Source organism: Cnephaeus nilssonii (assembly GCF_951640355.1).
Source record: "Cnephaeus nilssonii genome assembly, chromosome: 1".
Classification (NCBI taxonomy): Eukaryota; Metazoa; Chordata; class Mammalia; order Chiroptera; family Vespertilionidae; genus Cnephaeus; species Cnephaeus nilssonii.
This window is the reverse complement of record NC_137072.1, coordinates 61,917,851-61,945,825: the sequence shown is the minus strand read 5'-3', so window position 1 is coordinate 61,945,825 and position 27,975 is coordinate 61,917,851. Positions and strand designations below refer to the sequence as shown.

Here is a 27,975-nt window from a genome sequence, read left to right as displayed (position 1 = left end):
TTCACCTACCACAATAATTGGCCATCAGTTATTCACACACCCCATATACATACACAAGCAAAATATTCCTACAGTTTTCAGCGTTCTCCTCCTATTAAAGAATCAGCTCAAAGTCCAAAATCTTACCTAAATCACCTAAATTAGGTTTGTTTCATCTATCTGTGAATCTATAAAACTAAAGAGACTGTCTGGGATAGGCATGGGATAACTGTTTAAGACGTCTGATTCAAAAGGGGGAAGGGAAGATTTAAAAGTAAAAAGTAGAATCACACCCAGTTGGTGTGACTTGGTTTGAGCATTGACCCAGGAACCAAGAGGTCACTGGTTCGATTCCTGTCAGGTTGTGGGTATAGGGGGTGCGCAGGAGGCAGCCAATCAATGATGTTTCTCTCATTGATGTTTCTATCTCTCTTTCCCTCTCCCTTCCACTCTCTCTCTCTCTAAAAAAAAAAAAAAAAAAAAAAAAAAGGCGGACTCACTGGTCCATTTTGAAATCCAGGTTGGCAGACTCCAGCTGGAATTTTAATTAGAAATAATTCTTCGTAACTCTTGACGCTGCCATCTGAGTCTTGGTTCTGCCTCTTGAACCCTTTTTCCTTTTTCAAGGAAGGTGGCACATGTTTGGTGATGAATAGTTTAATCAGCCTTCTTGCCAGAAGAATTTGGGAGTATTAAACAGCCTCTTTTCGTTTTATATTCTTTCTGTTTACTTTTAGCACAAGTTGGAAATGTTTATTCTGAAACAATTTCCTCAAGAACTCTGAGTTTTGCAGGGATTCACTGCCTTAGTCAAAAGCTACACCTACAGATTTTTTCAAGATAATATTTTTTCTGGTTCCTTTGTCTTTAACAGCTCTTTCCTCAATTTACCTCTCGCCTCTTGCATTTCCCGATAAGAAGCAAGAGGAAACCAGGTTTCACCTTTAACACTTCACTTGGAAATCTCCTTAGCTATATATCCAGCTTTGTCACTTCTAACTTCTGTTTTCCGTGCCACCATGCATTCAGCCACTATATAGCAAAGATTTCCCTTCACATTCTTTTTCTTTTTAAATATATTTTTATTGATTTCAGAGAAGAAGGGAGAGGAAGAGAGAGCTAGAAACATCAAAAAAAGGAAGGAAGGAAGGAAGGAAGGAAGGAAGGAAGGAAGGAAGGAAGGAAGGAAGGAAGGAAGGAAGGAAGGAAGGAAAAGGAAAGGAAGGAAAGGAAGGGAGGAAAGGAAAGGAAGGAAAGGAAGGTCAATGATGAGAGAGAATCATTGATGGGCTGCCTCCTACACACCACCTACTGGAGATTGAGCCCACAACCCGGACCTGGAACCCTTCAATCTGCAGGCCAACACTCTATCCATTGAGTCATACCGGCTAGGGCTCTCCCTTCACTTTCTAATGACATGTCCCTCACTTCTTCTCAGCCCTCAGCAGCTGTGTGTCTCTATTATGCTTCTTAAAACTTTTTCCAGCTTTTGCTTTCTATCTTTCCAAAGCCATTCTCACATTTTAAGTTATTGTTACAGTAGCATTCCACTTTCAGTTACCAAAATCTGTACTAATTTTCTATTGCTGTGTGTCAAATTACCACAAATTTACTGGTTTAAAGCAACACAAATTTATTATCTCACACTTATTTTAAAAACAAAACAAAACTTTATTGTTGAGGTTTTCACAGATGTCCCTCTTTTTTCTCCCCATTGCCTCCCTCCACCTGGGTCCCACCCCATCCCAGGCCTCCGCCACCCTATTGTCCATGTCCATGGGTAATGCATACATGCATATAAGATCTTTGTTTAATCTCTTCCTGCCCCCCACCTCCCTTCATCTGAGAATCATTGGTCTGTTCCATTTCCATGCCTCTGATTCTATTTTATGCACCAGTTTATTCTGTTCATTAGATTTCTTATTTGTTTATTTTGATTTTTAGATTGAATTGTTGATAGATATGTATTTGTTGCCATTTTGTTGTTCATATTTTTTATCTTTTCCTTCTTCTTCTTAAAGAATACCCTTCAGCATTTCATATAATACTGGTTTGGCAGTGATGAACTCCTTTAGCTTTTCCTTGTATGTGAAGCTCTTTATCTGACCATCAATTCTAAATGATGGCTTTGCTGGATAATCTTGGTTGTAGGTCCTTGCTATTCATTCATCACTTTGAATATTTCTTGCCACTCCCTTCTGGCCTGCATAGTTTCTGTTGAGAAATCAGCTGACAGTTGTATGGGCACTCCCTTGTAGGTAACTAATTGCTTTTCTCCTGCAGCTTTTAAGATTCTCTTTGTCTTTAGCCCTTGGAATTTTAAATATGATGTATCTTGGTGTGGTCCTCTTTGGGGTCCTCTTGTTTGGGGTTCTCTGCGCTTCCTGGACTTATATGTCTGTTTCTTTCACCAGGTAGGGGAAGTTTTCTGTCATTGTTTCTTCAAATAGGGTTTCAATATCTTGCTCTCTCTCTTCTTCTGGCACCCCCATAATTCGGATGTTGGTACGCTTGAAGTTGTCCCAGAGGCTTCTTGTACTATCTTCATATTTTTGGATTCTTTTTTCTTTTTGCTTTTCTGGTTGGGTGTTTTTTGCTTCCTCATATTTCTAATTGTTGATTTGATTCTTGGGATCCTCTAGTCCAAGCATGTCAAACTCAAAGGCTAACATGGGCCAAATAAATGAGGCATGTGGCCCATGAGTTTGACATGCTTGCTGTAGTCTATTGTTGAATCCCTATATATTATTCTTTATTTCAGTCAGTGTATGCTTAATTTCTGACTTGTCCTTTTCCTTTTTTTTTTTTGGCATTCTCACTAATATCCTTGAAAATCTCACTAAGTCCCTTGGAGGTTTCTAAAAGATTCTTGAGTAACCTTATAACTGTGATTTTGAACTCTATATCCAGTAGTTTGCTTGCTTCCATTTCTTTCATTTGTGACATGTTTCTTTGTCTCTACATTTTGGCTAATTTCATATGTTTGTTTCTATGTGTTGGGTAGAGCTGCTATGCCTCCTTGAGTTGATAGAGTGGCCTTGTGTAGTAGGTGTCCCATAGGGCCCAGTGGCTCAGCCTCCCCAATCACCTGAGATGGACACTCTAGGTGCACCCCTTTGTGAGCTGTGTGCACAGTCTTATTGTAGTTGAGATTTGATTGCTATTGGTGTCACTGGAAGGAATTGACCTCCAGGCCAATTGTCTGTGAGGACCAGCTGTGACTACAGTGAGAGAGCTGCTGTGCAGGAGACACCCTTATAGGGCAGGACTTGCTTCAGTGGGGCTTTGGTTCTCACTGCATCTGCCCCTTGAGTGTGTCGCTTATAGATGTGTAGAGTTGTAATCTGGTATGGTCTGACACTGACCACTGGTACACTGGCTCTTGGTTCTCCAGGGAGGTGCAAAGTCATCCACTGCCAGGGACCACCCAGCAGGAGCTCCAGAGAGATCTGCAGGTTCCTCCTCTTTGTATCGGGTTTGGAAGTGCCCAGATGAGACCCAACTGTGAAGCAAGGCAGGCTGGTGCTGGTCTGGGTCTTGGGCCCTTTATTGATAGGTTTGGAACTCCCTGACCCAGCTGCAGCTTGTTGAGAGAGTTTAACCTGAGCAAGGACAGGCCATTCATATGCAAAAGCTGCTTCAGGCAGCTTGGGTGGGGCTGCAAATTGGATGAGGCGGGGTCTCAGGGAATCACCAGGGTGGAGCAAACAGAAATGGCTGCCAGTCAGCACTGCATCCGGGAAGGTCCCAGCAGAGTAACAATGATCCCTGTGAGCACCTCCACCTGGGAGAAAGCCACCCCCGAGTTCCTGCCCCGATGCCAGACAATCCAGTTCCTCCTCATATTTGTCTGCATCCCCCAGAGCCTTGCCTGGCTCTGGAGCTCAGAGGAAGGGGGACCTTGTAAGTTCAGTTTGTGGTGCCGGCCTTTTAAGAGGAGCAACTGGGTCTCCAGCAGCCTCTGTGTCACTGAGCCCCAATCTGCACTGGTTTTTACAGCCTGTAGTTCTTACTGCCTGTAGGGACATCTTTTCCCAGGTCTGGGACCCTGGGCTGGGCATCTGGTGTGGGGCTGGGACCCCTTGCTCCTCTGGGCGGCCTCCCCAGAGGCAGTCTCCCTCCCGATTAAAAAAGTGGCACACATGGTTGCAGGACCAGCCTGTTCTTTGCTTCTGTACCTCTACCAGTCTGTGTGCTTTCTTCTTTACTTCTCTAGTTGTAGGACTTCCATTCAGCCAGCTTTCTGGCGGTTCTGGATGATGGTTGTTCTGTATTTTCATTGTAATTTTGATGTGGTCGTGGGAGGCAGTGAGTACAGGTATTTGTCTACGCCACCATGTTGGTCTCTTCTATCTCACACTTCTTTTTGCTCAGGAGTCTGGGTTCAGATTAGATTCCACTTTTCAGGATCTCACCAGACTGAACTCAAGGTATCATCTGTGACTGATATTATCTGAGCCAAGCTCATTGGTTGTTGGTAGAATTCAGTCTCTTATGGTTGTAGGACCATTTTCTTTCTGATTGTTGGCTGGAGTACACTGTCCGCTCCTAGGGGCCACCCTCAGGTCCTTGCCATGTGTCCTTCTACTTGGGCGACATGGAAGGAATCTTGAGAGCAATCTCAGAATTATGTCTGTCACACTAATTGTTTACTACAATATGAAGGACAAATATGAATTTTTTTTACTTAGTCTTTTGTGCTTTATACATATTTGTTTCCTTTAATGCATGCCCACTTTGAGATATTTTAAGAGTCTATATTTCTTGAGGAGGACAAGCAAGTTTCCTAATATTAATCTTAAGAAAAATCAGTGGATGTAGAGGAGGGGTTGCTATAGAAAGACAATTCTCAAAACCAAAATTCTACCATCACATTGTTTTGTAGGTACCTCCCAGTCGGTGAGGAGAAATACAGCAATTGTGAAATTCGAAATTTTTGCTTTATTTCTCAGTTTAATGATACGAAGAGGGACTGAAGAATTCCAGAGTTTTTCTCTTCTGGTTTTTTGAAGCTGTCCTTTGAAAGCAGGAAGCAAGCATATATGATTTCTATTGAGATAAGTAGTTGAAATGAGCCAGAGACCCAGAAAGGCAATTTAGACTTGTGATTGTTTTAGTTTCTTTTCTCTCACTGGGAAAGTACAATGGAAAAGTTGACAAATACGCATGGCTCCAACTTCAATAAAAATATTTAGACACATTCTGTTTTCTACCTTGAGCAACATCCAATTAAAACACTGAATTTTCTTTTTTTTCTCCTTAAAATTCCAATTCTTTATTAGTCTTTCCTAACTATATTAAGCAATAATATTTTTTTTTCTCTACTACCTGTTCTATACCTACCCTTAATGGAAAGAAATAGCAATGTATTTATTTATTAGAGAAATTAGCTTTAGTCTTTTAGAGTTCTAATTATTGCTACTTTTAGTGCTTTTATTATTGCTACTTTGTATATATCTGTCTTTTTGTTGATCATTCTGGATCAAAGTTAATAGGTAGAAATAACTTCACATTATTTAAGTTTTCCAGGAATTATTGTAGTTATTATTTTATCTATAAATGCTTTTAGGAAATTAGAAATTGAAAGAAAAACAAGAGATTGCTATCTTGAGTAATGGATTTTTAAAACATGATTGTGTCATCAATGCACAAATTCTAACTTTATAAGCATAAGTTACATGGCATCTTAGATATGCTTTGACTTGTTTGTCAAAGGAGAGAAGATCTTAGACCTTAGCCATGGATTTTGGTTTCTTTAGTTTTACAGAATTTTTTTTAATGAAAAAGTTAAGTTTTAGAAAACAAATTAAAAAACAATTAAAACAAACAAAACCTATGTATTACTTGAAGTTGGGACTTGGTTTCTTCTGACAATTAAAAAAAATCCAGGCATGTTCATGGGACAAAGAAAAGGAGTGCTTTATCTGGCTCTGGTCTGTTTTGGTTTTTATTTTCTCTTTTTAACAGTTTCATTGGGGCATAGTTGACATAAACTGTACATATTTAAAGTGTACAATGTAATACATTTTGCCATATGTATGCAATGTGAAACCATTATCACAATTAAGATAATGAACATATTCATCATCCATATTTTTTTATGCATCAATAATAGTGGTTTCTTTTGTTTATTTTATTGCTTGGTATCCATTATGGGAATATACTAAAATCTATCCATTTACTTGTTGATAGACATTTGCGTGTTTCTAGTTTTTGGCTGTTACAAATAAAGCTGCTATGAACATTTGTATATAAGTCTTTATGGCTATGTGCTTTAATTTCTTTTGGGAAATACCTTGAAGTCAAAACCCTAGCTCATATTATAAGCTTATATTTAACTTTTAAGAAACTCTTTAAACATTTTACCAGAGAGTATCAGTTTACATTCCAACTAGCAATGTATGAGAGTTTTAGGTCCTCCACATCCTTGTCAACATTTCTTATGGTCAGTCTTTTTCATTTTAGCTATTCTAATAGCAATATAGTTGTGTGTCTCATTATTTTAATTTTTATTTATTAAAAAAATATTTTTAACGATTTCAGAGAGAACTTTAGAGGGAGAGAGAGAGAGAAACATTAATGATGAGAGAGAATCATTGATTGGCTGCCTCCTGCACGCCCCTTACTGGGGATCGAGTCCGTAACCTGGGCATGTGCCTTTGATTGTAATTGAACCCAGGATCCTTCAGTCCACAGGCCTCAGGCTCTAAACACTGAGCTAAACTGGCTAGGGCAAATGTCTCATTTTATTAATTAACAGTATTTAATTTGGAATGACAAGGCTAATCTGTTATTCTAACTGACCTTATTCTCTTAAACATTTATAAACAGCTAAAATACCAAATATGTAGAGATTCTTTAACTTAAAAAAATACTAATATGTGTGTTTGCTTCTAGTAAACTTTTATAAACTTCATTGTAAATCATCCTGGGTAAAAGATGCTTACGATTTGGGGGGTTGCCTTCTCAACTCACTATGGTTTCTCACTGCTCAGTAAGAAATCCTTAGCCAGGGTGGTGAGTGGATCTTTGCTCAAAGTTAGTGGCCACACAAGAGCTCTATTTTACAGTAGCTTTGATCTTGAAACAGTGTACTTTTATAGCCCTATTTCCGTAGAATCAATTTAAAATTTCCTAATTGATTAGTTTATTTCTGGACAGATTGTTATATCACTTGATTGGATTCAGTTAATCTGTTTACTATTTCATTCTGTTAAAATCACTTCTGTGCCACAAATCCTTCAGGATTAAAATGACATCTGTTAGAATCCCTTTGTGGCTTTGTCTAACTGTGGGCACAGTTTTAAGGTCATGACGTTAATACCTCTGTTAATAAAAAACGTAATAGTGGTTCTGGTTATGTAATATAAATATTTTTTTCTAATTTGAAAGTCCATATACTGTCTAGTTATCATGCAGCCCACAACTTTCAAGGAAACAAAAATGAATGCTATGGTTATGTTTATTGTGAAGCAGGATCATTTTGATAGTAAAATATGACAGTCATTTATCTGTACCCCAAGTTATTTATTACTGTATCTAAAAGAAACAATTGAAATAATGGACTTAAGAATTGTCTTCAAGCTATATTTTTCTTCACTTTTTTTTATCCCTTTCCCATTTCTGTATTTCTTTCATTCCTTTGTCTTCTCTTTTATTTGGCAATAATGATCTAGAGAGCTATAATAAAGGTAAATAAAAATAATGGAGAGATGCTAATGGTAGGCAATTGCCAAAGATAGTGATTTATAAGGTATAGTTTTGTTGTTAGAAAGCTGCTCTAACATTACATTAAATCTTGAGATTAAGTGTTCACAGGGTGTGGCAGTTTTTTTTAAAATCTTAAACATATTTTCTAGCATAGCTGTAAATTAAAAATATCAAATCTAGAGCATACAATGGAGTAAAGACAGCCTCTTCAATAAAAGGTGTTGGGAAAATTGGACAGGTAGGTGCAAAAAAATGAAACTACACCATCAACTTATACCATACACAAAAATAAACTAAAAAATGGATAAAAGACTTAAATGTAAGTCATGAAACCATAAAAATCCTAGAAGCAAAATCTCAGACATCTCAGGTAGCAATATGTTTGCTGATAAATTACTCAGGGCAAGAGAAACAGGAGAAAATAAACAAATGGGACTACATCAAAATAAAAAACTTCACAGTAAAAGAAACCATCAACAAAATGAGAATGGAGCCCACTATATAAGAGAACGTATTTGCTAATGATATATCTGATAAAGGGTTAATATCCAAAATATATAAGGAACTCATACAACTTAACAAAAGGAAGACAAACAATCCAGTGGAAAAGTGGGCAAAGGACCTAAATATATATTTCTCCAAAGTGGGCATACAGATGACCAAGAGATATATGAAAAAATTCCTCTCTGAAATCAATTAAAAAAAAAAAAAAAAGAAGGGAGAGAGAGATAGAAACATCAATGATGAGAGGGAATCATTGACTGGCTGCCTCCTTCATGCTCCATACTGGGAATCGAGCCCCCAACCTGGGCATGTACCCTGACTGGGAATCGAACTGTGACCTCCTGGTTCATAGGTCGATGCTCAACCACTGAGCCATGCCAGCCTCTCAACCCTTCCTTTCTGAAATCAATAAAAATATATTTAAAAAAATAAATGAGTGGATAAAAAAACTGTGATATAGTGACACCATGGACTACTATGCAGCAGTGAAAAAGGATCTCTTACCCTTTGAGACAGCATGGAGGGATCTGGAGAGTATTATGCTAAGTGCAATAAGCCAGTCAGAGAAAGACAAGTATCACATGATCTCGCTCATATGTGGAATCTAGTGAACAAAATAAATTGATGAACAAAATAGATCCAGAGACATAGAAGCATGGAACAGACTGATGAAAGGCGGGGATGGGGGTGTGGTGGAGAGAGATTAATCAAAGAATTTATATGCATACTAGAGGCCCAGTGCACTGATTCGTGCATTGGTGGGATCCCTCGGCCTGGCCTGTGCCCTCTTGCAATCTGGGACCCCTCAGGGGATGTTGGACTGCCAATTTTGGCCCGACCCCCGCAGGCCAGGCCAAAGGACCCCACCAATGCATGAATCTGTGCACTGGACCTCTACTATGCATATAAGATCTTTGGTTAATCTCTTCCCACCCTTCCCTCTGAGATTCATCAGTCTGTTTCATGTTTCCATGCCTGTGTGTTGAGCCTCTGCCCACTGGTGGTCAGTGCATGTCATAGCTACCAGTCAAATGGTTGCTTAGGCTTTTATATATATATAGATATGCATAACCCATGGACACAGACAATAGTGTCATGAAGGCCTGGGGGGAGGGGGATATGTGAGTTAGGAGGGGCCAGTGGCAAAAAGAAATAGGGGTATATGTAATACTTTCAACAATAAAGATAAATATATACATCAAATTTACTGTTGGCTAGATGACATTATTGTACAAAAGCAAATGTTCCTTCTATATTTCAGAATTCTAACAAGTTCCAATCAGAGATGCATAAATCCTTCACTGAATAGACAAAAAAAAATTATAAATAGAAATTAACAGAGGATTAATAAAACATAATTAAGACCTGATTGAATCAAGCAATGAAAAATTGTGTTAAAAAGTTACTTTTATTTTTTCATTTCCTTTTTTATAGGAAATAAAAAATGATTTCTTTAAATATAAATTTCTTCCCCCCATTCTTCTCCCCCTCTCCCCATTCTCCTTATAGTGGGATTTTTTTAAACGGCTTTATTGAAATATAATTCAAGTACCATATAATTCACGCTTTTAAAAATGCACCTTCTGTAGTTTTTAGTGTAAGCAAAGAGCTGTAAAACAATATAAAGTTTGGGGACCTTTTTAATATGTGGATTGGATGTCGTAGCTCCAGGCTGGCCCTCTTCTTGCTCCTCCCTCCCCAACTACTAATGAAAGAGTAGTTTTCTCTCAATAAAGCATGCTACCTCACTCTGACTCTAGTGTGTCCCCTCTCCTCCCCACTGGCTGCTGCTTCAGAGTGATAGCCAAAGCCTTTAGATCCCTAAAGTATCAGGCACCAGTCTGTGCCCTCCCCTTCCACACCCTCCCCCCAACCCCCCACTCTAGGGACCAAGCACTCCAGTGTGTCCCATTGAGCTTCTTTCACTGGCTTGATGTGAAAAAATGAAACTTTTCCCACACCCCTCTTCCTTTGGAGAAACATGAAAATCAGCACAACTCTCTTCAAAGAGATCCTTAGGCAATTTCCTCTCTACTCTTCATGCCTGTGTGTTAGCTTTAGAGCTATCTAACTGGTTCTCGGACATATCACTGTGGAAATTTGCAACAGGATAGTCTTTTTTCACAAGTTATGTTACTATCTGATTGCTAATAGTATCTGGATGCCTCTATTAAAAATTCCAATTTAATGTAGTGTTTTATTTAGAAGACAGCTCAGAATATCTCTTAGAAAGTAATCAGTTTCTGTTTTTTCCCTTTAATAAATTGAATTTAAACATTTTTCCTTTTTTGTCATATGATGAAGTACATGAAAAGCCTAGAGAGAGAAAAAAGCAAAAAAAAAAAAAAAGCCTAGGGAATTTTTGGTGATTTAATCTGAATAAATAATCGTACTTCTTATACAGGCTAAATAAAAACTATTTTGGCTTTTTAAAGTAGTATTGTCCCCTCCTCCCCTTTTTTTAATCCTCACCTAAGGATATGTTTTATTATTATTACTAGAAACCCAGTGCACAAAATTCATGCACTCGGGGGAGGAGGGGTCCCTCAGCTCAGCCTGCACCCTCTCGCAGTCCGGGAGCCCTCGGGGGATGTCTGACTGCCGGCTTAGGCCCACTGTCGGACATTCTTAGCGCTGCCAAGAGCCTGGCTTCTAGCTGAGCGGGGGATGGGGAGCACCGCTCAACCAGAAGACAGGCTCGAAGCCTTAGCACTGTCCCCGCCCTCCACCCACTAAATGGGGGGAGGGGGGGAATCAGAGGCAGGGCCGGCTGGGGGAGGAGCTGTGGGAGGTTGAGACGCTGCAGTTGCGCTGGGTCTGCACCACCCCCTTTCCTGCCACCTCTGCGGAAGGGGGGCGGGCGTGCCGGGACCACCATGGCTGGCCTGGCGGCACAGGCTCGCTAACCCCCGCCGCCCACTGGTCCTTCCAGAAGGTCATTCTGCCATCCGGTCTAACTGGCATATGATCTCTTTGTTATATAGGATTGATTATTTATTTATTTATTTATTTATTTGTTTGTTTATTTATTTATTATTTAGAGAGAGAGAGGTGAAACATCGATGTAAGAGAGAAGCATTGATCAGTTGCCTCCCATATGTGCCCCACTCTGGGAATCAAACCAGAAACCAAGGAATGTGCCCTAAACAGGAATCGAACCCGCAACCTTTTGGTGTACAGGACGACACTCCAACCAACCTAGCCACCTGGCCAGGGCTTATATCTTCCCTTTTAACTACCACATTGTACATTTAAGTAGACACCCCTCAAGGTAGACTCTAAGCATAAAATGCTGTAGTATACATTTGAAAAGGAAAGTAACAGGACAAGGCTGGCCTCATTTTGTTGCTGGAGTTGCTTTTTTCATTCTGAGTTAAACTATCATAAATGTAAATTAAAAGAAGCTATTAGCTTTTTTTGTTAGCCTTTTATAGGTTAATTTTAAAATTTAACAAAAGATATATTACAGAAAATAAGTATTTAACGTTTTTCACTCCCTTTAGATTCATAGCTTCTTTTCCCAACCCATCTGCTTCTGCCTACCGTAATATATACATTGCCATTGTGCATGAATTGGTTTGGTCTGGGTAGAAATTTTAGTAATCACTGTAAAGAGCAATTTTCTTTCAAGAAGTATCAATTCAGGAAAATCTATATAGGAAGTTTTGACTAGCTGCATTTCTCCTTCCAAAAGGAAAATAGGATTATTGAGACCCACGAAAACCTTAAATGCTATCAATAGATCACCTACTTAATTGAATGCCACTGAAAAAATTGACCCTACAAAAATGTTATCACAAAGGCACCTTTCCAAATTTTTATAGAGTCTTAGATTATGATGCTTATAGGCATAACCTCTTTCCTTGTCATAGTCCCCAGATCATTATTATTAATATTGTTATTATTCCTATGTCACAAATGGGAAACTGAGGTTTAAAGGTGAAATTATTTTCCCAAGGGCAAATGGTAAGTTGGCAGTGTGGGTGAGGAAGAAACTTTACTCTTTACGGTTCTTCCTATTAGTCTAATAATTAAATATATATGAGACAGATTAACAAGAGAAAATAAACAAATTTAATTACATATGTATATATGGGAACCTCACGTACATGGGAGAGTCAGATACCCCACAAACACAAGAGGTTCAGAGACAGAAAGTTCAAAGGAGGTATAATATGGCATTCTGAACTAAGGTTGAGGTAAGGCAACTTGGGGCTGCAGAGGGGAAGAAGGTCATTTAAGGATGAAAAGTAGAGCAGATGTTCAGTAATTAGATGTTTGCCCTCTCGTCGAGATAGGGGGGAAAAAGTAATCTCTAGTAATAACTCCTTTAATGGGCAAGGCCCCAAATTTAAATTCTTTGAGGAGAGATTTAAGTTTCTCACGAGCCTGCAGGGTCTCAATTTGCCATCAACTCAAAATAATTCACATGCTAAAGTGGCATACTTTGGGGAGGCCTATTCTGAACCTCCTCAGCAGCAAAGCTGGGTCTAGAAATAGTTAAGTCCATTCAGTGTACAATTTATAGTTATAGTATACTAGAGGCCCAGTGCACGGATACATGTGCTGGTGGGGTCTCTCGGCCTGTCCTGCGGGGATGGAGCCGAAACCCGCCCGGTGCACGGATTCATCCAGGGTGTCCGGCCTGACTCGCCCAGACACAATGGGGGCCGATGGGGGCTGATGGGGGCCGATGGGGGCCGGCTGGCCGGCCGGGCAGGGACCAGGGGAGGTACTCCAGGGCGTGTCCGGCCCATCTTGTCCAGTCCCGATAGGCCGGACCCCAGCAGCAAACCAACCTACCGGTCGGAGCGTCTGCTCCCTGGTGGTCAGTGCACGTTGTAGTGACTGGTCGAACAGTTGAATGAATGGTGGGACACTTAGCACATTAGCTTTTATTATATAGGATTATAATATACATGTTGGAAATATAGAAATCAGTCAATGAATGGAAGACACATATTCCATCTTACTCACAACTTCTCCCGCTATGGCTGTAGGGTCTCCTCTCTACTCCTTCTACCCTTTTTACCTGGATGGGTAGGTAAATGGTCTGAAAGGTCTTCAGTCTGGCTGCTTTGGTTTAATCATCTGCACTTTGGCCTCCTGGGACCCTGCGGTCTCTCCATCTCCCATGAAGTACTAGTCAGCACCACTATTCTCTAGTTCTGTCTCTGAGGTTGACTCTATTGTATTAGGGCAAGTAGTTGTTTTGATGTTTTTTTCCCCCTTCAATACCTTTACCCTCTGTGAGTTTAAGTGTAGGATTATATTTAGATTGAAAGCCATATTGAAAAATTAGGTAGACAGGGACCTCATAGATGACAACTTTCGCTCCTGCAATTGCAGTAATGTTGTTGATGTGTAGACCATCTGTTACCTTTGTTTCCTAGGTAATATGCACGTGTCACTAGCTGAGGCCCTGGAGGTTCGGGGTGGACCCCTTCAGGAGGAAGAAATATGGGCTGTATTAAATCAAAGTGCTGAAAGTCTTCAAGAATTATTCAGGAAAGGTAGGTCTTTTTTTTTTCTTTTCTTAATTTTGAATATTGGATAGCTGAAAATTGATAAAGGGGCAGAGTATAGAAGAATATTTTCCTTACCTCTCTTAGGGCTAAAAAAGCTCAGAACTTTCTTACCTTTATTTGAACATCTTTGATGTACCTGATATTGTGCTAGGGACTAAAAATGTAATGATGATCAAAATTAAAAATGTTCTCGGTCTGTAGGGAGCTTATAGTCCAGTGTGGAAAACAGCTACTAATAAAATATTTATATAAACAAGTGTAAAAAATTCAACCATGACAAGGCTACATAGGAGAGGATCCAGGGATTCTATGAGAACTCATAGTAGGAGAATTTGACATGGTCATGGGGAGGAAAAGGAAGGCCTCCTTGCATATATCAAGCTAAGACCTGAAAGGAAGGAGAGGTTAACCAGGTAAGGAGGAGGGAAAACATTCCTGGCAGAGAGAATAATATCCCTGTAACTCTAAATTGGGATAATGTATACTGAATAACTTCCTTGGTGCTTCCCTATAGAGGTAGTCACCTGCTCCAAATGGTCATGTGACATTTTGGAGCGGGAAAAATTAAAGAGTCACCCATTGGTTGACCACAAACATTTGATATCATGCTGAAAATTCCACATGAAGCTTTTACACCATATGAACAACACCTGTTTAGAACAGTAGGTAAAGAACCAAACTTCATCTTTGATTTGAATGAATTAATCAGGCACAATAAACAAACATAGATAAGGTAATAATTCTGCAAGTATGGTCCCTGGATGAGTAGCATCGGCATCACCTTGCAAACGTGTTAAAATGCAAATACCGTATTTTCCGGCATATAAGACGACTGGGCATATAGAAGATTTTCCTGGGTTAAAAAGTCGTCTTATACGCCGGAAAATACGGTACTTAGGCCTGCTGTAGACCTAACTGAATAAGAAACTCCTGGGGGTATAAGCCAGCAACTTGTGTTTTAACAAGTTTTTTAAGGATGTTCTGATGCATTTTATGTTTGAATTGCTTAAGAGTAAGAGCATGGTTACCTTTGCGAAGTTGTAGGGGTGACCACTGATTGAGTACAGACTGGGGACAGATGGTAAAGCTTTGTCGTCATTCTTGTTGTTGCTGTTATTTTCCCATCCAGGGACTGGAACTTAAACAAAATGGTGTTAGGTCCCACCCAATTCTGCTGTAACTGAGATGTTTGATTAGAATTAGGATAAATCTAAAGAAAAGTAATTCCTTTTATTTAATTCCACTTACCTAAAATCTAGCTATTTTAATAGGCCTTGTAGCGTTGTTTGCCTTATTTTAATTTTTTCAGGAAATTTGAAAGTATAGGCACTCTAGGCTATAGAACAGGTAGCCATGCTCCAAAGGTGTTGTTGAAGAAAGGATATGTTGGTGGCATTACTCAGTTAATTAACAATAGTCAGTTAATATTTAAGAAACATTGATTTGTGAGGTATTGCATGGAAGATCCTGATAAGAAGATGTCACTGTTGCCCTTAAGGGATTTATTCAGATCAGATGCATATGAAAAGTTTACTGCTTCAAAACAGTGTGCCAAATGAGTGATAAAGACAATAACTACAGATGTTCCTTCAGAGGAGGGAGAGATAATACCTTTTTATTGTACTAATGGCAGGATCACTGCCCTAGCCATGACTCGTGGAATATAAGCATCTTGCATACTCTTGAGTACTCTTTCTTTCAAATTTCGTAATTTTAATAGAGATTTAGTGTCTGAATGTGAAGTACTTGTCATTGAGATGTAATTATTGCATAACATATTGGTACGTTACAATAAAGAGACTTACTGGATGTGCTATAAAATTAATTGTAAGGCAGCTATGCCCTAAACACTGTCCATGGGAGCTGGTTACCATAGGCCTTCAGTCCAATTCACAGAATAGCATCAGTAATATAGACAAATCGAATTTGGATTCCTTGGCCGTCTGGAGATTACCAACTATTATGATTGCCAGTTGGAAATTTCTTTTTTTTTTGGAGGAAAATTACGTTTATTTGATTGAGTTTATCTGAAATCTAGGATTTTTATTTCTTGTATTTGATAGCACACTGTCTTTTTTTTTGCCACAAGTTTTTTTGTTTTTGTTTTTTTCCTTACTGAACTGAAATAAAATACAGGTTTCCCCTCCTATAGGAAAGCAGAGCATTCCTATGAAACCTTTTGTTAAGCTGAAATACGTAAATCAAAGAAGCTAATGCCATTAATTTGTATGGGAAAAATTTTTAGTGTTTCCAGATCTCCCAAATAACCTACCAAATCATGCCAAATATGTTTAATTACATCTAGTTTTATGTTAAGTAACACCTTTGTAAGTTCTCTTAGGCTTTTCTGATTACCTTAGAGCACATTTTTATAACGGATATACAAGGTAAATGGAGATAAAGCACAGAGGCACACAGACATAGTTCAAAGCTGTGAGAGCTTGATGCTGAGTGTCGTTCCCAGGTGTTATAGAACAGAAAGAGTTCATCCACACGGCACTAACAGCCAAACAGAATTGCAGTGGAGGCGCCATCCAGGAGACCAGCAAACTGGTGCTCCAAAGCCCGAACTCCCCATGACGGGTAGCTTACTAGAGTATACAGGGCAAAATCGCAAGACACTGGGTTAGGTCTTCCGGGTCATGCTGGGAACTGATTGGTTGGAGGTGAGGAAGAGTAATAAATCATTTATTTCTGTCTTGAGGACAGTTTTGAGATCTGTTCCCTTGTTCCTCTATTCAATCTCATGGGAAAGTAGCCAGGGGGCCCTTCTACCTGAGGATTCAGGCACTGATACATAACAGCTCAAGATGTTATCTTTAGCTGGCCAGAGGTCTAGACCTTGTGACCAATATTATCCAGATCCTGGCTGCTATCTTTTGCTGCCCCCAGAGTTGCTGATTATCCAGGGAAAAGGCTAGGTCTCTGAGAGATAGAGATGATTTCTGAAGCTAGGATTTAAAGCTAAATTGAATCAACATCATAAGGACCCTCAGTTTTACTGGGAAGAGCTTGGCAGTACCACTCTCGCTGCCCAGATGTCCTGCCTCTATAATGGCTCTCTGCAAGACAAATGCTGAATGCTGTATTTTCACCTTTTTTAAAATAAAAGCTAAAATCCTCTTTGGAATTCTTTCAGTTAGCAAAGACCAGTATTAATATAGATCTTTAATAAAAGCCAAGTGGAGTAAAATAGACTTTCAAAAAGCGGGGATACCTGTATTAGTTTGCTTATTTTGTGGTTCTGTAATAAACACCCTTATGAATAATGACTAGTATTGTTAGTGAAATAAAAGCAGGTAAAATACAATGGTCTCTAAGAATTTTGTTTTCCTAAAATTTGTTTTCTTCTCTTTTCTGTGTCTTAGTTTTGGTTCTTAGGAATGGCTTTTTCTTCCTACCTTTTTGTTTTGTGTTTTGTTTTGTTTTGTTTTTGTTAATTCTCATCCAAGGATATTTTTCCATTGATTTTTAGAGAGTGGAAGAGAGAGGGAAAGACAGAGAGCAACATTTATGTGAGAAACACAACGATTGGTTGCCTCCTGAACGAGCCCCTGACCAAGGCCTGGGCTGGGGAGGAGGCTGCAACCAAGGTACATGACTTTGACCAGAATCCAACCTGGGACCCTTTGGTCCGCAGGCTGACACTTCACCCACTGAGCAAAACGGACTAGGACTCTTCCTACCTTTTTTAACCTGTATGTTCCTATGTGTTTTTCAGTATTTAAGTGAAAGTTGACATTCCTATTAGTAAAAGGCTGGTAATAAGCATTTCTACTGTAGGGTTATTGAACACAGGTCAAGATAATTATTTCTTCATCTTTTTGAGTCTCCTTGCAATTTTAACCTTTAAAAAACACACACATACAAACTTGTGGTTAATATTTAAATAATAACCATTACTAAGCATGACTTTGTTGGAAGACACCATATTCATATGAGTTTCTCTTCAGAGGAGGAAAGGTAAAACTTTTTCAAATGTATAATTCTAAACATTTATTTGTTTGGTTGGATAATAATTGGTTTTCCTGTGTTATATATAAGTTTCTTAGTTTTATTGTCTTGTGTTTATTAAAATTTGCCATCTATGTGATTACTTTTTAGAATTTTTTGAGATTTGGTTGTGGTCTTGCCCATGGTCTAATTTTATAAATAATCTGGGAATTTGGAAAATATTTTCTGTGTCTAGGGTATAATTTAAGCTAATTCATGCATGTGCTTTGAAAATTTGTCTAGGTTTTTATTGCTTTGTATTCTTGATCTGTCAGATATTTCAGGATAATTAAAATCTTCCACTATAATGATGTTTTTGTCTTTCTTACTACTGTCATCATGTGTTTTCATGCAATTTTATGTGATATGTATAATGGCTAATTTAAATAGATTGGATCTTTTGTCAATTTAAATTAAGCCTTTTTTTTCTTTTTACTCTTTACCTTAAATTCTGCCTAGTCTGCTCTTAACATTGCCACCTCTGCTTCCTTTTCCTTGCCATTTTACCTAGAATATCTTTCCTACTTCATTTTCAACTTATCTGTGTTGAAACTTAGGTATTTCTTATAAATAGTAGATAGCTGGATTTCACTATTTTTGGCCAGCTAAGGCCAAAAATTAAATTGAAAAATTAAATGTGGCCATTGAAATAAAAATTCTGGAGAAATTTTATTAAGGGTCTTCCCTTCCTAATTATATGCTTCTTATTCCATTTTATTAACAGATTGGAAAGCATAGCTTATTAACTGATTGAAAAACATATACATTTAAGATTTTAGCTTTTACATCATGGATAAACTCATGCAGTAGCTTAGTGGTCCTAGATAATAAAAAGCAATGTCATTCTCATACACATTCTGGGAAATTATTGCTGCCTTGGAAAAATTAGCTTACAATTATATTAGTTGCCCAAAACAGTGATTTTTTTTTAAAAAGTGATGAAATGATTGCTCTTTGCAAAAAATCCACCATTGAATCTGTGGAATTTTAAGGTGTAAAGTAGTTGATTGTTGTGAAATTGCCTCTTCGCAACTAATGAGAGGGAAAGACCCAGTCTCCCTGGCTTAGGCAAGGACAGAAATCCCATGTAAATTCCTTTTATTATGTCTGTAATCATTTCAGGTTTCCTGTTTAACAAATAAAATAACAAATTCATGAAATTTGTAAATTAAACCATTTAAAAGATAACAAATAAAGCATTTTGATAAAGAAAAGTACTAAAAACAAACAAGTAAAGTTGCTGTAACTCTGAATAAACAAATTCAGAGTTACCAGCAAGTGTCCTGGGAAAATTGAGATCATATCACATTTCTTATTGTTTTTGGAAAACAAATTTGGATATTCAGAGAACAGGGTATATAGAATCCTTTGGCTGTATTTCATTATAAATGCTTGTTATACCCATGAGTGAAAACTACAAGTTACTACAGATAGCTAGGACAGATATTAAATAAATAACTTTGCTCTTCACTCATTAAGAAGTGTTTAAAAATTAGGATTTGTAAGTACCTATTTAAACAAACAGTCTTACTAGAGAATGACCTGTTATTATTATCAGCAGAATTATATGAAATATTAAGTGCTTCCTGTTTTTATTTTATAGAATTGCTTTCATTGAATAAATATTTTCAGGGAAATGTCTTTGCTATTGAAAGGGAAATAAACATGTAAGAACTATATAAACTCAGAGCCACACATACACATATATTTTTATTTATGAAATTAAACTATTTGAACTAGAAAGATCTTCATCCATTTCACCTGACTAATCATTTTTAGAAATAAAGAAACAAGGCCTAGTTTACATGACTTATAAGAATTAATATTGGCAGAATAGAAATGATACATCTATTTTAAAGTAAGCTTTAATGAGCAATACCTATTTAGACCTGTAAAACCACTTTATTTACACATTAAAATAAAGTATTAAAATTGATAGCTCTTCCATGCGCATTGCAACAGTATATTTAGAAAAATGTCTGTGACAAAAGTGACATCACTTTATATTATACAGATATTAAAAGAATAATAAGGAAAATTATTAATAAAATTGTTGGGAATTTTAATAATTTACATGAAATGGACACCTGAAAAGACACAAATTACCAAAAAAAGCTCACTCACAAAAAACAACAACCAGACAACCTGAATTCCTATATCTATTATATCTATTAAGATGATTGCATATATAGTTTAAAATGTCCCACAAAGAAAATTCTAGGCTCATATTGCTTCACTAGGGAAATTTAAAAATTTAAAGAAGAAAAAGCAATTCTATATCAAATACTTGAAGAAGATAGAAAATGAGAAAATACTTCTCAACTAATTCTATGAGGTTAGCATTACTATAATATCAAAACCAGACAAATACACTAGGAAAAGTAAAACTATAGACCAATATACTAGTACCTTATGAACACTAATGCAAAACATCTTAACAAAATTTTAACAAATTGAATCCAACAATATATAAAGGTGATAATAAATACATCATGATCAAGTAGATCCTAGGAATACAAGATTGGTTTAACATTCACAAATCAATCAGTATAATTCATCATATTATTAAACTAAATAGAAGCAAAACCGTATGATCATTTCAGTAGATGTAGAAAACACACTTAATAAGATGCAACATCAGTTCCTCATTTAAAAAAAAAAAAAAGCACCTGTTAATAAAAAAGAACTACCTCGCCTGGCCAGCATGCTCAGTGGTTGAGCATCGACCTATGAATCATGGTTTGATTCCCGGTCAGGGCACATGCCTGGATTGTGGGCTCCATCCCCAGTAGGGGACATGCAGGAGGCAGCCGATCAATAATTCTCTCTCATCATTGATGTTTCTATCTCTCTCTCTCTCTCCCTTCCTCTCTGAAATCGATAAGAATATATTTTTTAAAAAAGAACTACCTATAACTGATAAAGGGCACCTACAAAAAATGGATAGGTAATATCATACTTAATGGTGAAACATTAAAATTTCCTTCCTATGATCAGAATAAGCATTTCTGCTCTCTTTACTTATATTCAGCATTGCACTCAACATTCTAAACAGTGCATATGAGGCAAGAAGAAGAAATTAAAGGCATCCAGATTAGAAAGAAAGCAGTAAAACTATTCATTTGAAAATTACATGAATATCTACATAGAAAATTTGATGAAATCCAGAAAAAAAATCTTTAGAACTGAATTCAGCAAGTTGTGGGATACAAGATCAGTATACAAAAATCAGTTATGTTCATAGACAGTAGCAAGGAACAGTTGGAAATTGAAATTTTAAAATACTATTTTATTTTTTAAAAATTTTAGAGCTTATTTGAGCCAAACATATGCTGAGGAGCAAGATTTCAAATGCTCCTGAGAATAAGTTTCACAGCTCCTTTTATGTCTTTGAAATTAAGGAGGGAAGTAAGGAAGATTACATAAAGGCAAAGAAGGTGAGAGGAAGCAGTTTGGGAATGGGATTGCAAATGGATTCTGTTTTCTTGGTGGTGGTCATGTGAAGATTGGATTATAGGGTAGTTAAAATTATATACTCTTTTGAGGGGCCTGAACTAATTCTATGAGGTTAACATTACTAGGGAGCATTTCAAAGGTATATTAACCTAGGTGCACAGAAACAATGAACAGTACTTGCTTAAGGCAAAGATAAGTCTTGTAGTAAAGAAGTTGTATGCCTAGAGCATGACTACCCACCATGAACTGCCCAGATAGGAATTTATGATCAGATCACCCTGTGAGATTGCTTTCCATAAAACTCCTTTTTCCAGTCCACAAGATAACCTTTTCAGATAAAGCAAAATTATTATTTGTTATAGGTGCACACATGGCCTGCTCCCCCACCAGAAATTTCAAATCAGCTCTCAAGGTTCATTAGTAGAAGAATGGGAAATGAATTATACTCTGAGAGTTGAGTTTTGGGTCCTTTTTTTTTTTTTTTTTTTAAAGAAATCCACTTTCAGCCCAGCTGGTGTGGCTCTGTGGTTGAGCTTTGACCTATGAACCAGGAGGTCATGGTTCCATTCCCAGTCAGGGCACATGCCTGGGTTGTGGGCTTGATCCCCAGTGTGGGGCATGCAAGTAGGCAGCCAATCAATGATTCTTTCTCATCATGGATGTTTCTATCTCTCTCCCTCTCCCTTCCTCTCTGAAGTCAATTAAAATATATATTTTTAAAAAACTATACTAATAAAAGGGTAATATGCTAATTAAACCTGATAGACCAGACGTCTTCTGGACGTCCTTCCGGACAAAGCCACAGTTGGCAGGGGCCAAGGCAGAGGCATTTAGGGGCAATCAAGCCTGCAGGGGAGAGCGGTTTGGGGCAATCAGGCAGGCAGGCAGAGGGGTTAGGGGCAATCAGGCAGGCAGGCAAGGTGAGCAGTTAGGAGCCAGCAGTCCTGGATTTCGAGAGGTATGTCCAACTGCCGGTTTAGGCCCGATCTTGCAGAAGTCCTGGATTGGAGAGGGTGCAGGCTGGGCTGAAGGACCCCCCCTCCTGTGCACGAATTTCGTGCACCAGGCCTCTAGTAATAAATAATAAAAGAAATCCACTTCCAGGAGCAACATGGGGGATGAGGACCTCACCCCACCAGTATTTTTTTTTTTTTAAGAGAAAGAAGAAGGGAGAGGGTTAGAGAGACAGAAACATCGATGAAAGAGAAGCATCAACATCAATCAGCTACCTCCAGCACATCCCCAACTGGGAATCTAGCCCTCAACCCAGGCATGTGCCCTGACCCGCAATCAAACTGGTGACCTCTTGGTTCATGGGTCGATGCTTAGTTTTGGGTCTTGAGTTGTGTCTAGTGATTGGTTTCTAAAAAACAGTCTTCTGCTGTCCAAGCTATAGCACAGGTCTTCTGGTCTTCTCCTTGGTCACATGAGGGCTACAGCCCCCAATGAGGAAACTTGCCTTCTGATAAAGAAGAAGCTTGAGGTTTTTTCACCAGTAGCACACAGGATTCAGGATGCAGGAGCACACATAAGCAACTCCAATAAAAAAACTGAGATAGAAAGTTCTTGCTCTAATTCTGAATGATGGACTTTGGGACCAAAGTGCACAGGGTTTTGCAAATATAATTGCTATTAGATCATAATTTTCTACTAGAGGTTCTGAGATAGTCTAGCTGGCTCTCTGTGAACAAGGAAATAGACTTGGTAGGAAATGAAGGATTAAAAGTAACCTTTTGTAGCCCTGGCCAGGTGATGTCAATTGGTTGGAGCATCGTCCTGTTCACCATAAAAGATTTCAGTTTTGATTTCTGGTCGGGGCACATACTTAGGTTTCAGATTCAAGCCCTGGTCAGGGTGCTTATGGGAGGCAACTGATTGATGTTTCTCTCTCACATGGATGTTTCTCTCTTTCTTCCTCTCTCTCTAAAAATCAATAAAAACATACCCTCTGGTGAGGATTAAAGAAAGAAAAGTAACTTTTTTTTTGTACACTAGCCATGTATGAAGCAAATAGAAAAAGGAAGTGGAAAACCCCAGAGGATGATTTCCTTGATTGAATCTTTATGATGTTCTGTAATTAGGGACCCTGAAGAGGTTTCTGCACATTAAGAAAACAAACAATCAAACAAAAAACTGGCCTGACTGGTGGCTCAGTTGGCTGAGTGTTGTCCCATGCACCATCCAATGTGTCTAGTGCATTCTGGTTGAGAAGCACCAGTTTGATTCCTGGTTAGGGCATAAGCCCGGCTTGCAAGCTCGATCCTCAGTGGAGGGAGTTCAGGAGGCAGCTGATCAATAGTTCTCTCTCATCAATATTTCTCTCTCTCTCTCTCTCTCTCTCTCTCTCTCTCTCTCTCCCGCTCTCTCTCCCCCCATCTCTCTTTCTTTTTCCCCATCTTCTTTCTTCTCTCTGTAAAATCAATAAAATAATTTAAAAAGAAATCACTGGAAGACTAAAGGCTATCCAGATGAGGGATGGCAAATACATGGCATAAATCCCACCCTCTTCCTTTGCATGCCATGACAAACATCACCAATTAATCATGGTACTTTTTCCTGCTAAGATTACAATTTTTCTTTATATCTATATATCAATTTCAGAGAGAAGAAGCGAGAGAGAAATAGAAACATCAATGATGAGAGAGAAACATCAATTGGCTGCCTCTTGCATGCCCCCTACTGGGGATCCAACCCGCAACCCAGGCACATGCCCTTGACCAGGAATAGAACCATGACCTCCTGGTTCATGGGTCGAAGCTCAGCCACTGAGCCAAACCAGCTGGGCTAAGATTGCAATTTTTCTATGTTGAAATCTACAAAATTGTGAAGACTGCTTCTCCCTGTCTGAAATCTCACTTGGTCCTTTCAGTTGAAATATTACCAGACAGGGACCAGGCCCAGAGTGGGTCTGCCTCAGGCCAGCCTGTGCAGGAAAGATTTCACAAGATGAGTCCAGGTGATTTGGAGAGTATGTTTATTTAAGCTGGGGACAGTGAAACAAGGAAAGGCTTAGGATAGGAGAAACAACAGGGGAGAGCATCGATGGGACTGCTTTGGCTCTAGAAATGTTATAGGAAAGAAATGAGCTTAGGCGGGGCTGCTTTGTGTCACTGAGAAGTCAGAAAAAAGAGGTTCTTAGAGACAGGTTCAGGGGTTTAACCTGGGACAAGCTGCTGCTGCCCAATGCTCCCCTGTAAGTTAGCATTTTAAATTGGTAATTAGGAATAAATCTGACAAAATATGTGAAGACCTATATAATGAAAACTAAAAAACAATGCTGAGAGGAATTAAAGAAGACCTAAATAAATGGGAAGGATATGCTGTGCTCCTGGATCAGAAGACTCAATATTGTTGTCTAAATTCTCTAAATTCTTTATTTATTCAATGCAATCCCAATGGGTTTTTTGTTTGTTTTTAGAAATTTGTGAGTTGACTCTAAAATCCATAAGACAATTCAGTGGATTTAGAATAGCCCAAACAACATTGAAATAGACCAAAATTTGAGGACTCACATAACCTTATTCCAACATTTATTATAAAGCTATATTAATCAAAATAGACAAATAGATCAATGGAACATTATAAACTCTAGAAGACATCCACATTTATATAGTCAATTGATTTTTGAGAGAGATACTAAGGATAGTCTTTTCCAGGAATGGGACTATAATAATTGGATATCCACATACCAAAAATTTTTTTAAAATATATTTTTATTGATTTCAGAGAGGAAGGGAGAGGGAGAGAGAGATAGAAACATCAATGATGAGAGAAAATCATTGACCTGCTGCCTCCTACACACTCCACACTGGGGATCAAGCCTACAACCCGAGCATGTGCCATGACTGGGAATTGAACCCTGACCTCTTTGTTCAAAGGTCGAAGCTCAACCACGGAGCCACACCAGCCAGGCCCAAAACATTTTTTAAAAATAATTTTTACTCTTACCCCATACCACATACAAAAACTAATTCAAAATGGGTCATAGATTTAAATATAAAACTTAAAATTGTAAAAGTTATAGAAGAAAGCATCCTATATAATAAAAGCCTAGGTGGCGTCGCGCAACATCATCACAAGATGGCCACCCCCACGTCACCAAAAATGGCCGCCACAAGATGGCTGCCCCCACGTCACCACAAAATGGCTGCCACAAGATGGTCACCACAAGATGGCCAGCACGGGAGGGCAGTTGGGGGTGATCGGGCCTGCAGGGGAGGGCAGTTGAGGGGGACCAGGCAGTCGGATATTCCCCAAGGGGTCCCAGATTGGAGAGGGTGCAGGCTTAGGGACCCCCCTCCCCCCCGTGCACGAATTTCATGCACCAGGCCTGTAGTAGGAGATAATAATTGTGACCCTGGATTAGAGAAACAGTTCTTAGATATGATACCAAATGCTTGATTTGTAAAAAAAAAAAAAAGATAAAGTGGACATTATCCAAATTAAAAGCATCTCTTCTAGTAAATACATTAAGAGAATGAAAGGAGTTAAAGTGTGGGAGAAAATATTTGTAAGTAAATTATATAATGGATATAGGACTTATATAAAACTAAAGAACTCACAAAACTCAATAGTAAGAAACAAACAACTCCCCCCAAAAATTGGACAAAAGATTTGAACAGAAACTTTATCAAAGAAGATAACATGAAGTTATTAGTCATCAGGGAAATCCAGAATTCTTAATATCATTAATCATCAAGAAGATGCAAATTAAGACCACAGAAATACTAGTACACATCTATTAGAATGTTTAAAATTTAACAGACTAACCACACCAAGAATAGCAAAGACTTGGCAGCAAGTGGAACTTTTATACATGGCTAGTGAGAATGGAAAATGGTATGGTTTTACATTTTGGAAACTGTTTAACAGTTTCTTAAAAAGTTAAATATACACGTACTACCAAAAGAAATGAAAATATATTTCCATACAAGGACTTGTACATGAATGTTCATAGCAGATTGTTTTGCAGTAGCCAAAAGCTAGAAACCAAATGTCTATCAACGTGAATGGGTAAACAAATTGTGGTATGTCCATGTAATGAAACAATAAAAGGATCAAATTGCCTGGCCGGTGTGACTCAGTGGTTAAGCCTCGACCTATGAACCAGGAGGTCATGGTTTGATTCCCAGTCAGGGCATGTGCCCGGGTTGTGATCCCCAGGGGGGAAGTGTGTGCAGGAAACAGCTGATCAATGATTCTCATTGATATTTCTCTCTCTCTTCCTCTCCTTCCCTCTCTGAAATCAATAAAGATGTATATATTTTTAAAAGGAGCTATTGATACATGCAACAGCATAGATTAATTTCAAAATAATGAATTACATTGAGAGAAGGAAATAGACAAAAATAATACATGTTGTATGATTTTAATCTAAAATTCTAAAAAATACAAACTAGACAATAAAGGTAAAGTTGATCAGTTGATTACTTGGGGATGAGAGTTACACAAGGGGAGGAGGAAACTGGGATTACAAAATTGTATGAATAAACATTTGGATGGTGGATATGTTTATCTTCATTGTGGTAATAGTTTCACGAGTATATTCATATCAGAACATCAAATTGTACTCTTTCAATATGTGCAGTTATTTAATTAAAGCTTCTTTTAAAAATATATCAAATATTTTCCAAAAATTGTTATAGTTTTTAAATTAAGAGCTTGACATTTTTCCTTATTAATTTAAAATTCTTTTTTTTTGTCTTGTTCTTAAAAATATATGTTTTTACTGATTTTAGAGAGAGAGACAGGGAGAGGGATAGAAAGATAGAAACATCAATGAGAGAGAAACATCGATCGGCTGCCTCCTCCTGCATGCCCCCTACTGGGGATCGAGTCCGAAAACTGGATATCTGCCCTAACCAGGAATGGAACCAGTGAACTCTTGGTTCATAAGTTGGTGCTCAACCATTGAGCCACATCAGCTGGGCTGAAACTCATTGTTTTTAAAAGAAAATGTTTTCCAGTAAAAAGCCACAGGTGGCTAATGGCTACTGCACTGGAATGTGCAGATAGAATTTGATGTCTTGCTAAATCGTGGTTCAAGAAAAAAAATCAAAGCAGTGCATCTTCATATGAAAACAGAGTATTACTGTCAGGGAAACCTGAACAAATTAATAAAAAATGTATTTCGGTTAGAAGGAAGAAGATAGCAAATGAACTAGTCAACATGATGGTAAATCTAAACAATCATTAGCTGTATAAAAGCTTAATAATGATGTAACTTCAGAATTACAAATAAAATAACATTTAGATTGATATAAACAATAGGAATTAAAACAATTTAAGGGTTTGATTCTGTTCTTGAGAATTGTAGAGATATTGACTTTAGAGTTAGCATAGTCAAATATTCTTAAATGTGGAAAGGATAATCATAAAACCATAGAAGGAAAATGTAAAACTTTCAATCTGATAGAACCAAAGGAAAATAAGCAACTCAGTGTGTGAGAAGGGAGACAAAGCACAGAACTTAAATATTTAATTCCTGACTTTTTTAAGCCTTTATAGGAAATATAGCAAGTTTTTATGGATTAAGAGCTTTTGCATAAATAGTGTATAGGGCTTTTAAAAGACCCAAACCGAACTTGTCTGTATTACATTTTCAATTATCTACAATCACAATTTTCCTGTTTAACAGGGTGCATCAGTTGTTTTTGACATGCTACATCTTGCCCAGCATTTATAAGACCAGAATTATCAGGTTCTTCAAGTTAAATGTGTTTGAACCTGATAAAATTACACTATTTGTTCCCTGAAAACAAATTATAAGACACGAAATTAATTTAATATCTAGCATTTAAAAAAT

General features: G+C 38.0%; 1 protein-coding gene across 8 annotated transcripts in view; it reads left to right on the top strand.

Annotated features, from left to right (window-relative positions):
• PTPN13 (protein tyrosine phosphatase non-receptor type 13) overlaps nt 1-27,975 on the top strand; it is a 199,370-nt gene that overhangs the window by 29,553 nt on the left and 141,842 nt on the right. For all 8 annotated transcript variants that reach the window (XM_079770823.1, XM_079770825.1, XM_079770824.1 and 5 more), the window contains exon 2: nt 13,587-13,706. In XM_079770823.1, coding sequence (XP_079626949.1) covers nt 13,592-13,706 — 115 coding nt within the window. In that variant the 5' untranslated portion in view covers nt 13,587-13,591. The remainder of the gene's footprint in view (nt 1-13,586; nt 13,707-27,975) is intronic.